General features: G+C 38.7%; 1 protein-coding gene across 1 annotated transcript; it reads right to left on the bottom strand.

Annotated features, from left to right (window-relative positions):
• Window positions 1-243: 243 nt before the first annotated feature.
• LOC117505461 lies at window positions 244-13269 on the bottom strand. The gene is made up of 8 exons (XM_034165121.1): window positions 13142-13269; window positions 11515-11611; window positions 8170-8357; window positions 6142-6278; window positions 3760-3901; window positions 1845-1941; window positions 1684-1756; window positions 244-509 (listed from the first exon to the last, which is right to left on the bottom strand). Exons 1-8 carry the CDS (start codon window positions 13203-13205, stop codon window positions 423-425), a joined length of 885 nt encoding a protein of 294 aa, XP_034021012.1. The 5' UTR covers window positions 13206-13269; the 3' UTR covers window positions 244-422.
• Window positions 13270-13557: the final 288 nt, after the last annotated feature.

Below are 13557 nucleotides of genomic sequence, written 5' to 3'. Positions count from 1 at the left end.
GATTCTTCTTCTCGCCCAGAAGAAAAAAGAGTGTGTTTACACAGGAGAGAAAAGTGAGAAAATGTTAATGCCTGTTTGAGAAAAGTGTATAAAGTGTGTAGTGAGGGGTTTTACAGCCTTAAAACATCTATAATAATTGCAAAAAGTAGCGCTGACTACTTTGCGGATTTCGCTTATCGTGGGTTATTTTTAGAACGTAACTCCCATGATAAACAAGGGACCACTGTATTGCCAATCTATAAAAAAAAAAAAAAAACAAATGATAGGGAGCGAGTACTGCCTGCATGTTTTCAGTATTACACACAGTTGCCAGTTTTTTCTTCACCGTAAATCTTCTCAGAGATACAAGAAACACAACGCACACACAAAAATATTCTCCGGGACTGATTTTGGCCAGCAACTCTAAGTACAACACTGATGTATCATGAGTCCACTTTGTGATCTGCAACCAGACTGATTTTACAATTCTCTTCTTCCTCCACGGGCATACACCAATCCACAACAGTCATCTGAGTCACAAGGTGAAAAACAGCCAATGAGAAATCAGTTTTCAGATGGCTTAAACATACGTGTGTGTGTTTGTCTTGCTATCTTTGTGAGGATTATCGCGGGTAGAGGATTTGTTTAGTGAGAATCATTTTGGAAAGTGAGGACACTTAGGACGATGTTGCAGACCGAGCGGTCCGCCCTGCCTCCAATGCACATGCGTCATTTCAGAGCTCAGCCGCTCATCTGAGACGGAGTCTCTTCACCCAAAGCGATCAAATGGATTAATGAGATTATTAACCATCAGATGACAAGGTCAAAGTCAGTTTTAAACAGAAACGAGGTGATACTCTGTGAAGCTTTGAAATGACTGACGCACAGTGAACGCATCAGCTAGCAGCTCGTGTAGCCGCGGTGCTCTGATCGCTTCCTCCGTCTGTTATTATGAAATAATGCTGCGTTTATGTGGAAATGATTGTTGTACAAAAGCTTCAGATATCTGTCACTGAAATAGATGATGACATGAGTGCAATTTTAAGCAGAAACAAGGTGCTAATCCATTAACCACGGCTAATGACGCATGTGCAGTGAAGGCAGGGTGGACCAATTTTGAGGTGGGACCGTTCGGTCGGCGGCAAGGTCCTCACAAGACATCTAGCGTTTAAATGCAGTGTCGGTTTATTTTTAAGTATAGCAGAAAAGGCTGGTCCTCACTCCCAATGGGCGTCTTTCCGGACCTCACTTTGGTGCACGCGCAGGAAGGGGTGTGTGTGTGTGTGTGTGCTTAAAAAAAAAATATCAAACTTTCAGATCCTTTAAATCTCTTGCAACACAACGAAGAAACAACAGGAGAAAAAAGAGGAAGATAAAAAATGTTTTCATTGACAAATAGTATCAATGTTGTTTTCCACTCTGTTAGCAACATATCAATCTGGAGAGGATGAAATAAGTGGGTGATAATACTGCAGCAGACTTGCTTTGCAGGGGGTGGGGGGTAAGATATCCTTGGACGACTCCAAAGCTGGGACACCGGCTCTTTAATTGGAGATTTTTGTGCATAGGTTTGCAGAAAGCTTTTGATAGAATCCAATTCAAATGACATATTTCCAAAATCACAGATTTCTCTCATCGCTGCTGTATTAATCGATGGAGACAGGACAACAATCACCCAGCACAGAATTTTATAAAAGCACTCACCTTATTGTTGTTCAACACATCAGTGAAGTAGTCCCGGGGTTCTGGTATTTTTGGGAATATTTTGTCCTTATTCCTGTACAAACAGAGTGATTCATCAGAGACCAAAGAAATAAATCAAATGGGAGTCGAGCAAGAAGACGAAGACTTTATCTGTCACCTACTTCCACAAACACAGAAATGTCAAGGCTGCCAAGAGAGCAGACACCACTGAGATGAAAACAATGACATATGTCTTCAGTTTAGACTCCCCGTCTGCAACTAGATGCAAAAGAAAAGTTAGGATTTGAACCCAAAACATTTTTTACAGAGCTTGTAACACTCATGCATGTTTGAGCCTGACCTTGCAAAAAAAAAAAAAAAAAAAAAAAAAGGCTTCTCTGAAATTCACTTACGGTTTGCATAATGTCCAAATGAAATAAATCATCTCAAAATTTCAGTGTTCTCAGATTTAACTTAATATTCTCAAACTTTCATCCAACAACCCTTGGGCTTCCATTCAAAATGATCAAACTTTTATTCAACATTCTTGGGTTTCATTCAGTATGCTCAAGCGTTTGATTGTAATCTCTGGTTTCCACTCAAAACTTTCGCAAATTTCATTTAAATATTTTCTCATTTTCATTCAATATTCTCAAATGTTTATTTAACATTCTTAAATTTCTTTTCATTTTCTGAGATTTCATTCAATATTCTCCAAATTTCTTTCAATAGATTCTGGTGTCGGATCATATTTCTAAAATATTCTCAGCCTTCATTCGATATGAGCAAACTTTAATTCAAGAGTCTTTGGTTTCCATTCAGAATTCTCAAATTTCATTTCATATATTTGTAGGTTTCATTCAATATTTTCAAATGTTCATTCAAGAGTCTCTGGTTTCAATAAAAATATCTCAAATTTCATTCAACATTCTCAAACATTCATTCAGTAGTTCATGGTTTCCATTTAAAATTCTCAAATTTGGTTTAGTGATCGACCGATATGGGTCTTTGAGTGGCCAAAGCTGATATAGATATTTAAAGAGCAGGGCAGCAGATGGCCGACATATATATATTAAATTGTATATTAACAGAGAAACTTTTGTTCCAAATGATCAGGTTTGATTTTTACACTCTCAAGTTTCATTCAGTATTCTCATTCAATACAACTCTAATATTACGAATGCAATAAATGCCTTTAAAAATCTTTCAATACATTAAAACTGTATGGCTGTTCAAATTCCACAAAACTGACAAATTTAGTTTCTATATAAACTCATTGGGGGGTGGGGGGGAGGTAGAGCTGGGTATTGATTCAAATTTCAAGAATCGATTCAATTCCGTTTCTTAAGATTCAGAATCATTTATTTCGATTTGAGTCAATCGCCATCTTGGTTTATTTTATTAGAGTGAGCCGCCAGCTGACATCACGCTGCCTTTCTTTACTCTGACTGGCTGTTGCCATGTGCTTCCCAGCATTTCTCGCACATGTCGAGGGAAGGTCCCACGTGAGCCGACATCACTACCAAATGTAGGTCATGGTGATGGTGTTGATCACTTGAATTTCTGCCCTTCAAATCACCCCCCCCCCCCCCCCCCCCACACACACACACACACACACACACACACAAACACAGCCCAAATTTTGTTCATATTGGCAATGTCATATCATGAATCCCTTATAAGGAATAAAATTACAGTAGTGCCAAAGAAAATTCATTTCATCACTTAAATCTTAAAAAAAAAGAAAAAAAAAAAGAAAGAAAACCAGAGGCGGTACACCTTTAACCCCTTAACGCCTGAATTTATATATAAAAAATGTATATAAAAAATGTTTTGTGTGTGTTTTTGCCTTTAAGTAGATGGTAAATAATGTTGAGATTATTAATTACACTTTTGCACAAAAAATAAATAGTAATTTTGGTATTTTGGTAATAATTTATGTTATAATGTTATAATAATAATAATGGTATGTTGCAAATTTGCGACAATGGGCATACTGGTCAATTTGGTATGTTGCATATTTGAGTCAAATATTGTAGCATATATGCGACAATAGGCATTAAGGGGTTAAACATTGAAATAATATGACAGATTTACCAGTAATGTTGACACCAAAACATTTCTCGTCACTCCAGTATGTTTTTCCGCCCAAGTATTGGTAGACTGGTTTAATAACCATGCAGTAATTGCAAGCGGAGTCCAGCGTCAACTGATATGTTACGTTGGTTAAGTGTGTAATCTGTAAGAAGAAAGAAAATGACAAAACTACATAAAAATGATTGACAGTCCATGAGTGAAATGTACTTTTAAAATGTGGAAAAATGTCATAAAAGAATATAAATTAGAAGAGGATGTTTTAGTTTTTAAATGATGAATATGACTCTGATTGCAGTCTGACCGCAATCTGACTGCAGGCCGAATGTGCCTGAACGCACCCCGAGTGCACTTCGAGTGCTGCTGGACTATGTCGTCACAGTCAACTACATAAAAGCAAGAAGGAGGAATATTATTGGACAACAATGTGGAAATACCTTTGGAAATGTACTAGTTCACAGAGGGAATGAAGGGAATTCAGATGGAAAAAAACCTTATAAGATATTTTATTACACCCTCTCAGAAATCCCACTATGATGGAGCGCCCCCTATATGTTGGAGGAAGTGTAGGAACCAACATGTAAACCACCATGTTTTCTGGGACTGTCGAGGACTTCTGGAGAGAGACAGACATGGGTCTACAAGACATTTTCAAGGATGTAATGCCTCTGGAGATGAAGATTATATAGTTTGGACATTTACCCCAGAAATGGTTTTAAAAAAGACAAATATTTACCAAACATGTTGTTGGTTGCAGCTAAAAAGGCATTCGCCAGGAAATGGTTATTACAGGAAAGCCCGACTTTAAATGGATGGATGGACATTTACAAGATGGAAAAGATAATAGCGTGTGTCAACCACAAATTGGAACAATTTATGTCATAATGAATAAAATGGATACACAATCTAACGCCCCATAAGCCTGATTTTGTTTTCTCAGATTACTAATTAAGATGGAACAAAAGTCTACTCCCTGATTGTTTGTTTTGGTTCTGTCTGTGTTATTTTCTAATTCTGGTTAATGGCATTTTGTCTCGGGGATGTGTGCTTTTGAAATTACGGTAAATTGACATTGATAGTATGAGGACGATGAACACACAGTGGCTACAGTATATGTTGGATATAGTATATTTGACATGAAATCCTAATAAAAAGTAAATAAATAAATAAAGGAACAAAGAAAATGACACTTAAGGCCTGATTTATTAAGATACAAGCTGATGAGTGCTAAATTGCGTGAGCATTTCAAAATTTGCACAATGGGGTGAAGACAGTTTTGCAGATTATTTGCAAAGAATAATTGTGCAAATGACAGCAGTTGGTAAAGTGATGTGACAGCATGATGTAAATTAAGATTTTGGGAGTCTTAATAAGCACAAAATGAAATTCAATCATCAACTTGCAAGTATTCACCTCGTGTGTGTCGTTACACGAACACTGCCACCTAACTCTGGCATTTACAGTTTTAAATCAAGACCTTTGTAGACATTTAATTATTGCTAAATTCTAATGTAAATTTTCGTTTTGACCTTGACGAACCATTTGTGTGAAAAGTTCACTAATTTGCATATTTCCTCCCATAATTTTACACACTCGGGTGGACAGACTTGAAATTACATATTCACGAAGGCAAACCTGCAAAATGGACAAAGCGCGTTATTTTGACCATTTGAAAGACACAATCCTCAGTGTGCACAGTTAGAACATTAGAATACATGTTTTTTTGCTTTTGCTTTTTTTTTTTCTTTTTCAAGTGTTATGGTGTTTGACCACATTTTAAAACTTGCAAACCTGTAGTAAACCAGACATAGTGTCATTCATTGCGAGGGGTCTCAAATAAATACATGCTTTAAAAAAAAATACAAATCGGTCTCTTCATCATTGGACAATAATAACAAATTATTCATTCTGACTCTGTGTAACAGAACAATTGATTTTAAATAATACAAGTAAGTTCCTTCAGCCGCTTCCTTGTTCTTCACTCGGGGTCACCACAGCAAATCCAGGGTGGATCTGCATGTTGAATTGGCACAGGTTTTACACCGGATGCCTTTCCTGACACAACTCCACATTATATGGAGAAATGTGGCAGGGGTGTGATTCAAACCGGGAACCATCCGCACTGAAACCAAGTGCATTAACCACTTGGCCACCACCCCTGCAATATTTAAATATAATACAAGACATGGCTGAATTTAAGAACTTCAATTTAAGAGCATGATACTGAATTTAGGTGTAAATACTCACAAATTAAAGCTGCCTAGCCATTTAAACCACAACTTTTTTTTATTTCAAATTTGTTATGACGGCACACAGGGCCAAAGTGATGAAAATGATTTTACTGACCTAAATGTATATGGCAACTCCAAAATCAGTGTTTCTTACCTCTGTCTTTTCACCACAGTGAGTGTAGCTTAATGTGTAAGTGAATAACTGATCGTCACCAAAATCAGGAGGAGTCCACATAATATTGGCACGATTTCCTTTAACAATATATGTCCAATTCATGGGAGGAGGACTCACTAGAAAGAAAAAGAATCACACCAAGAAAAGAATCAAGTAACAGTTTTTAAGGGAACGGTTGAAAACTTACACATACATATCTCTCTATCTACCTATCTAGATAGATATGCATGTAGGCAGTGCACCCAGAGAGTATTCACAGCGCTCACTTTTTTCCACATTTTGTTGTTACAGCCTTATTCCAAAATGGATGGAATTCATTTTTCCCTCAAAATTCTACTCACAACACCCCATAATGAGAGCATGAAAAAGTTTTTTTTTTTTTTTTTGCAAGTTTATTAAAACAAACAAACAAACTCAGAAATCACATGTTCATAAGTATTTGCAACCTTTGCTCAATACTTTTTGATGCACCTTTGGCAGCAATTACGGCCTCAAGTCTTCTTGAATATGATGCCACAAGCTTGGTGCACCTATCTTTTGGCAGTTTTGCCCATTCCTCTTTGCAGCACCTGTCAAGCTTCATCATGTTGGATGGGGAGCATTGGTGAACAAACCATTTTCAGATCTATATAGAGATACAGTGCCCTCCAAAAGTATTGGAACACTTGGTATTTCACGTTTTAATTTGTTTATGCTATTTCAAATACAAAAAAAAAACAACAAAAATTCTAAAATAATCTTCCTTCAACTCTAACTCAAAGCAAATCACTACAGGGAAGAGAATTTTGTTTCTCATGGTCTGAGAGTCCTTCAGGTGCCTTTTGATAAACTCCAGATGGGCTGCCAGGTGCCTTTTACTAAGGAGTGGCTTCCATCTGTTCACTCTACCATACAGGCCTGATTGGTGGATTGCTGCAGAGATGGTTGTCCTTCTGGAAGGTTCTCCTGTCACCACAGAGGAATGCTGCAGCTCTGACTGAGTGACCATCAGGTTCTTGGTCACCTCCCTGACTATGGTCCTTCTCCCCCAATCACTCAGTTTAAACGTGCAGCCAGCTCTAGAAGAGTCCTGGTGCATCCAAACCTCTTCCATTTACGGATGATGGAGGCCACTGTGCTCACTGGTACCTTCAACGCATCAGAAATATTTCTGTACCCATCCCCAGATTTGTGCCTTGAGACAATCCTCAGAGGCACAAAGGTTCAGAGGTCTACTGACAATTCCTTTGACTTCATGCTTGGGTTGTGCTCTGACTGTCAACTGTGGGACCTTATATATAGACAGGTGTGTGATTTTCCAAGTCATGTCCAATCAACTGAATTTACCCCAGCTGGACTCCAACTAAGCTGTAGAAACATCTCAAGGATGATCAAGAATCTTTATTGTCATTGGACAGTCGTACAGTGTACATTAACACAACAAAACAGGATCAGTTGAAACTGGATGCACCTGAGCTCATGATTTCTTAGAGCTTTTATTTAAAAAAAAATAGAAAAAAAATCTAAAAAAAATAAAATAAACTTTTATTGTCATTATGGGGTATTGTGTGTACAATTTTGAGGAAAAAAAATGAATTTTATCCATTTTGGAACTAGACTAACATAAAATGTGGAAAAAATAAAGTGCTGTGAATACTTTTATACACACACACACACATTTTATATATATATATATATATATATATATATATATATATATATATATATATATAGCGAGAGAAAGAGAAAGAGAGTTGCTGATCATGTGGGGTTGTGAAATACTGTCGGTTGAGAACATCAGTTCTACAGCAGATTCCTCAGACTGAATGTTTTAAACCCCAGGGGTCTACGCCATCCAGACAAAAATAATATTATGAGGGTCTGCCAGAGCTTTTTGTCAAAAGAAGTTTCCAAATTTGTGTATCCAATGCCCTTAAACTGTAACTTTACACCACTTTAACAATGAATGAGGAAGAACAATGAGTTAAAACGCTTATTTCTTTTGGCAGTCACTGTGCCGAAACTCACTAATGCTCAAAGCCGGAATCGTTGGGTTTTTGATGACTGTCTCGTTCCATTTCAGCTTGATGGGCATAGACTGCCGGTAGTTCCTCTGCATGTCACACATGGTACTCCGGGTGTCGATGGACACATATGATGAGCACTCTTGAAAATGCGGTGAAGGGGTCGTGAGGTTTTCATCTTCATTTATTAACCTGGCAGAAAGAGGTCAAAAAGATTGACTGATACACTGTAATCATCTTATGCAAATGCAAGAAAAAAGTGGGGACTTGACGTTGGTTTGTTGGCAAGATTTCCAAAAAGTGAATTTTCTACAAAACTTCGTAATGGGTTGAGACTAGTTTGGAACAACCCATTTTAGCATCCCAATGGATGTGGGTGTAATCCAGTACAACAAATCCTGTTCCTTAATCAGACATGTTTTGCTTGCAGGTAGAATCTGCTTCACTTTAAATGTCCATTTCAATTTACACTGCCAATGTGCTTCTGTCGCTAAATATCTCATCTTTGGCGGCGTCTGTGACATGTTGCTGAACACAGACCAGGTTGGTGATTTCTGTGGACTTATGCATGACAGCTTTACCTGCTGCAAGAATCCAAATAAAATTTTTAGCAGCATTTGTCATGAAATAGAACTTTCAATTTTTTACACGTGGCTTAAAAATGTCAACCGTGCATTGGGTTCCACATTGCCACATCCCTATGGGAGGACAGTGTAGCACCACACTAGCAAACTAGGCCCCAACCAGCAACTGGATTACCAATCAATCAACAATGGCTTTTTGTTGAAACTAGACTTCGCTTGAGTCTCACAGTAATGTTTTTAAAGACAGCTATGCGAGCAGGCTCTCCTCAGTTAGTTATGGCCAATCTTGTGGATTCAGATGTTTCCTGGACATCATTATTCAACTTGTTTTTCATAGAAAGGAACATAGAGGTTGGAGTGGAACTCAAAATGTAAGTCTCATATTGGACTATTGGGTATTACAACTGAACCAAACTCAAGCTCATTAGGTTGGACCATACTAAGATACGAAATGGAGAGAAATGAGGACAGATAATCATGAAATGGGGGTACATAAATAAATAAAAATACTTAACTGAATCATACTTGGAGTCAGTCTGCTCAATTTCGCTATGTTTTACCCCCATTTCGCTGTTATCAGTCCCCATTCTGCTCCATTTCGCCGAAAAGACCAAGAAGTTTAAGCCATGGTACGGAGTGAGGGTTCCCCCCAAGGATATCATCAGCGATATTTACAGCCAATATGCATGTGGTATGCTGGACAATGGAGGTAGCTTGGACGCTAAACACAATGGTTGCAAGGTGAGTTTTTCCTTGTTTGCTTCTTCCTCTATGGTGACTCATTTGTGCCAAAAAGCACTCGCACTCGGTGGGTCCCCTAAAGGGAAAGTTTAATTTCCCAGCCTCAAAATTTTATAGTATTGATTTAGCCGCAGCCACATCACTGCCAGTTTACTTCCGCGTCAGGTCAGTTGCTGGTGTGAAAATGCGCGGCTGTCGCCATGTTTTACCGTTGAGATACAGTGCGTTTTTGAGACTGGTATTTGCTCTTGAATTCCAGATTTAAGTAATTATTTGTTTGAATTTTGTTATATTTCTGTTGTTGGGACTTTAGTGTGGCCTTCAACTTTTCAGAGGGCTTGGATAATACCACCCGGGAGCGAAATAAAACCAAATTAGTAGCAGCAGGACTGGCATCTTGTCTGTACCAACTCGAACCTGGGCGATAGAAAAGTGATCCTACACAATGGCCAGATGTTCAATATGCTGATATTTATTTCTATCTCATAGACACACCAGGTATTTATGAAAGTCTTCTAAACCACAATGTATGTTTTTTGGATTAAAGGCCTGAATAGACCTGAAAATGCACCAGAATGCATCTGAAATTTAATTTTTTTCAGGTGGAGAACCCCCAGACGCCCTGCCAGAAGCTTCCGGCCTTTAGCCATTGCCAAAAATTTTCAGGGTTTTTTCCATGGCCCACTTTCATCACTAGTAATACAGCTGTGGTAGGCCGTTCAGATGCGCGTGTTGATCCGCGGCTCTGATTTGCAGCGTGCCGCGTCTGTACGGGGTGTAATAGCCATGTTAACATGATATTACAGATACCTCTTCTAACTCATGAGATGGACTGGCAATGTATCTGTCATATGATGTGTATTACAGCTGTGGCACCCCGTTCAAATGCGCTGTGTTGCGTCGCGCCGGGCCACTGAGATGCAATGACTCACTGTGGCACAGCGCATCTGCACGTGGTGTTACAGCTATGATGACCATAATATTACAGATACATTATCTAACCCATGAGAAGGACTGAGATGTAACACCCCGTCCGGATGTGTGCACTGCCCCGCGGCTCTGAGATGGACTGAATCACAACAACACACTGTGTTTTTGGTATGATTGCGCAAAGTTCATGTCTACTTCACAAAATGGATGCGTGCCACAGACGTTGCACATTACAGTATTTCCTTTGTGCACCCTGAATGGAATGCACTGGTGGTGTTGTCTGGATATGCTGGCAGGATTTGACATGCCTAACCATGGCAAATGTCTCTCAAGTGCGATCAGACAGTTCCGAACGCTGTTTTGATGCTGTGAGAATATTTAGAATGCAGTCAGAATGCAGTTAGAGTCCACCTCGACTGCCGTTTAGTATTTTTCCACCTAGAACACACGCCAAGAATAGATAGCATGCGCTCTACTTTCGGGCTGACCGCATGACTGTGCCCGACTGTTTGGAGTGCACTCAGAATGCTGCTGGAGGTTTTCAATTGCACCTTGACTTTGCCTGAATGGAGGTTGAATTTTCAAATGGACGGCATTCGGCCTCTGGTGTGACAGGGGTATAAGGTTAAAAAGATACGCAAGAGGCTCTGCGACAAAATCAGCTGCCAGCTTCAAAAAGTAAGGCTCCATGAAATCACGTCCAGATGATTTTCTATGATCTAGAGCTTTAAGGGCTTCATGAACTTCCTGAACAGACAAAGGTACAAAGTTCAAAGGTTAACCAGCATACATTGGGAGGCCTGTGCAAGATTTCACAGAGACAAACAAAGAGCCAGAAGACATAAAATGTTTGTTAAAATAATTCAACATCTCCATCCTATCATAGACAGGAACGGAATCCTTTAAAACAGGTAGAACCTCCAAAATTTCTGTGGGCTGTTTAGGTTAGTGGGTGACACACAAATAATATTCTGATTTAGCTTTCTTAGCTTTCTAAGAATAACTAAAAAAAACCTCCCATCAGTGGGTCTGGATTAAACATTCACAAAGTGGAAACCCCAAACAAACAAGTTCAAAAGCAAGAAAATGCTTACCAATAAAAAAGCCGGATGTCTGGAGAAATGGGCAGATTCCAGACACACTGAGTAAGTTTATAGGACCGGATGTAGCACTTTACATCAACCCGGTGCTCTGTGTGCAACAACAGTAAAGAATAAGCAACAAAACACATGTACATGCATACAGTTTCAACAGGAAATTGCAAAAATCCTCATCATATTGCAGGAAGATCATGACAAGACAATATTTTGGGCGTTGAATCTATCAAACAGAAGTCGACATGGAAAAGTGATTGCTTAAAAAGTGTTACATAAGAAGCTACTGATGTCGCTGACCGACGAAGAAGCACGGAGATAAGCAAGAGAGTGCCTGCTGCACAGTCCTGCTGCATCCCATCTACGATGCTTCCCAGCAACAGATTGTGGGCTGGAGCCAGTGAAGTGCGCCTGTGGTGCAAACAAACATTCAATGATGGACATGTACCATATGGGATCTGGCTTTGCACAGAGGCCATCATGCTGGCTTAGTGGTCAACACTGTTGCCTCACAGCAAGAAGGTCGTGGAATTGCTTCCCACCTGGGGCCATGGAGTTTGCATGTTGTCCCTGTGTTTGCGTTGTTTCCCTCCAGGTGCTCTGGGTTCCTGGAAACTTTAAACTGACCGTAGGTGTGTGAATGTGTTTGTCTGTCCGACCATCCATAGGTGGCCCAGCAACATACTGGCGTCCTGTGCTGTGTGCACCCCGTCTCACACCCTATGACTGCTGGGATAGACTCCAGCCCCACCCTTATTTGGATTAAGCAGGTATAGAAAACAGACAGCTTGTACATTGTGTAGAAGAAGAAGACATTTGTGTCAATACATCTTCCCTACGTAGGCCCAGATGATCAAACTGCAAACAAGGTTTCATTAAAGAGCATTGTCAAAGAATTTTGAATACCTTATACTCAAAAAACTTGAGAACAACAATTTTTAACACTTTTACAGATCATCTTACGGTATATATGTTATACTGAGTAACTTGGTAATAACAAATTTCAGTACTTTTACTAATCATCTGTGACATCCACATAAAAATATATTTACATTTTTGTAAAAGTTGTTTTCCAGGGTTAAATTAACTTGCTTTTCAAAATACCCTAAACCGTTTATACAAATTGGCAAGCAAGCTTTTTGTTATTTTATAGAGTAATTAGAATAAATTAAATATATTTTTGAAACAACCCAAAATTTTGTACGTATTATTTACATGAACCAATTAACCAACACACTGCTCATACCATAGCGCTCATAAATACAAATAAAAGTACTTAATTGAATCAGAATTGAAGATATATACACACACATATATATATACATACATATATATACACATATATATATACATACATATATATATATATGTATGCGTGCTGTGCGCGTGCGAACGAACACACACACAGAAATGAATCCTCCTGCATATGACGTCATCAATACCGGGAAACGGCCGTTGCAAAAAAATGGGAAAAACTAAACGTTCCTGTAAGGTTGAAAGTAAAAACATGATTATTAGTGTTATTATTTACGCTTATTTACCTTACTAGGATGTAACCATTAGAACATTTGTTGACAATAACGTCGGAAAAACAAGTTTTAGCTTGTTTCTTTTTTCGCCTTCTTACCTTTCCCGGTTTGAACATTCAAAAAGTGGAAGCCCAAAACAAGCAAGTTCAAAAGTTCAAACATCCTACATCCCAACACGGCAAGGCCGCTGCTAGAAAAAAATAGCAGAAAAGATAAAAAGGTGACTTTTTTCCTCGAAGTATAAAAAAAAAAAAAAAAAGAGCTTGTAATGGGAGGAGTCACATCGTAAGGACCGGATGTAACCCCGCCCCCACCCAAAAAAGTAGGCGTCTATTTGGACAGGTTTTGTAATAAAAATATTTTTTTCGAGCCTTCTTTCGTCATTAGAAATAGATTTTATACTCCACAGACAAACTGAAATGGGTTACATGTTTTTACAATCGCTGATACCTTTCAGCTAATATGACTTTTTTCAATTACAAAAAGATTTTGACACACACACACACTCCAGAAA

The sequence above is a fragment of the Thalassophryne amazonica genome, chromosome 23 (genome assembly GCF_902500255.1).
Source record: "Thalassophryne amazonica chromosome 23, fThaAma1.1, whole genome shotgun sequence".
Classification (NCBI taxonomy): Eukaryota; Metazoa; Chordata; class Actinopteri; order Batrachoidiformes; family Batrachoididae; genus Thalassophryne; species Thalassophryne amazonica.
Note: the sequence above shows the minus strand (reverse complement) of the source record. Positions and strands in the feature narration are given on the sequence as shown.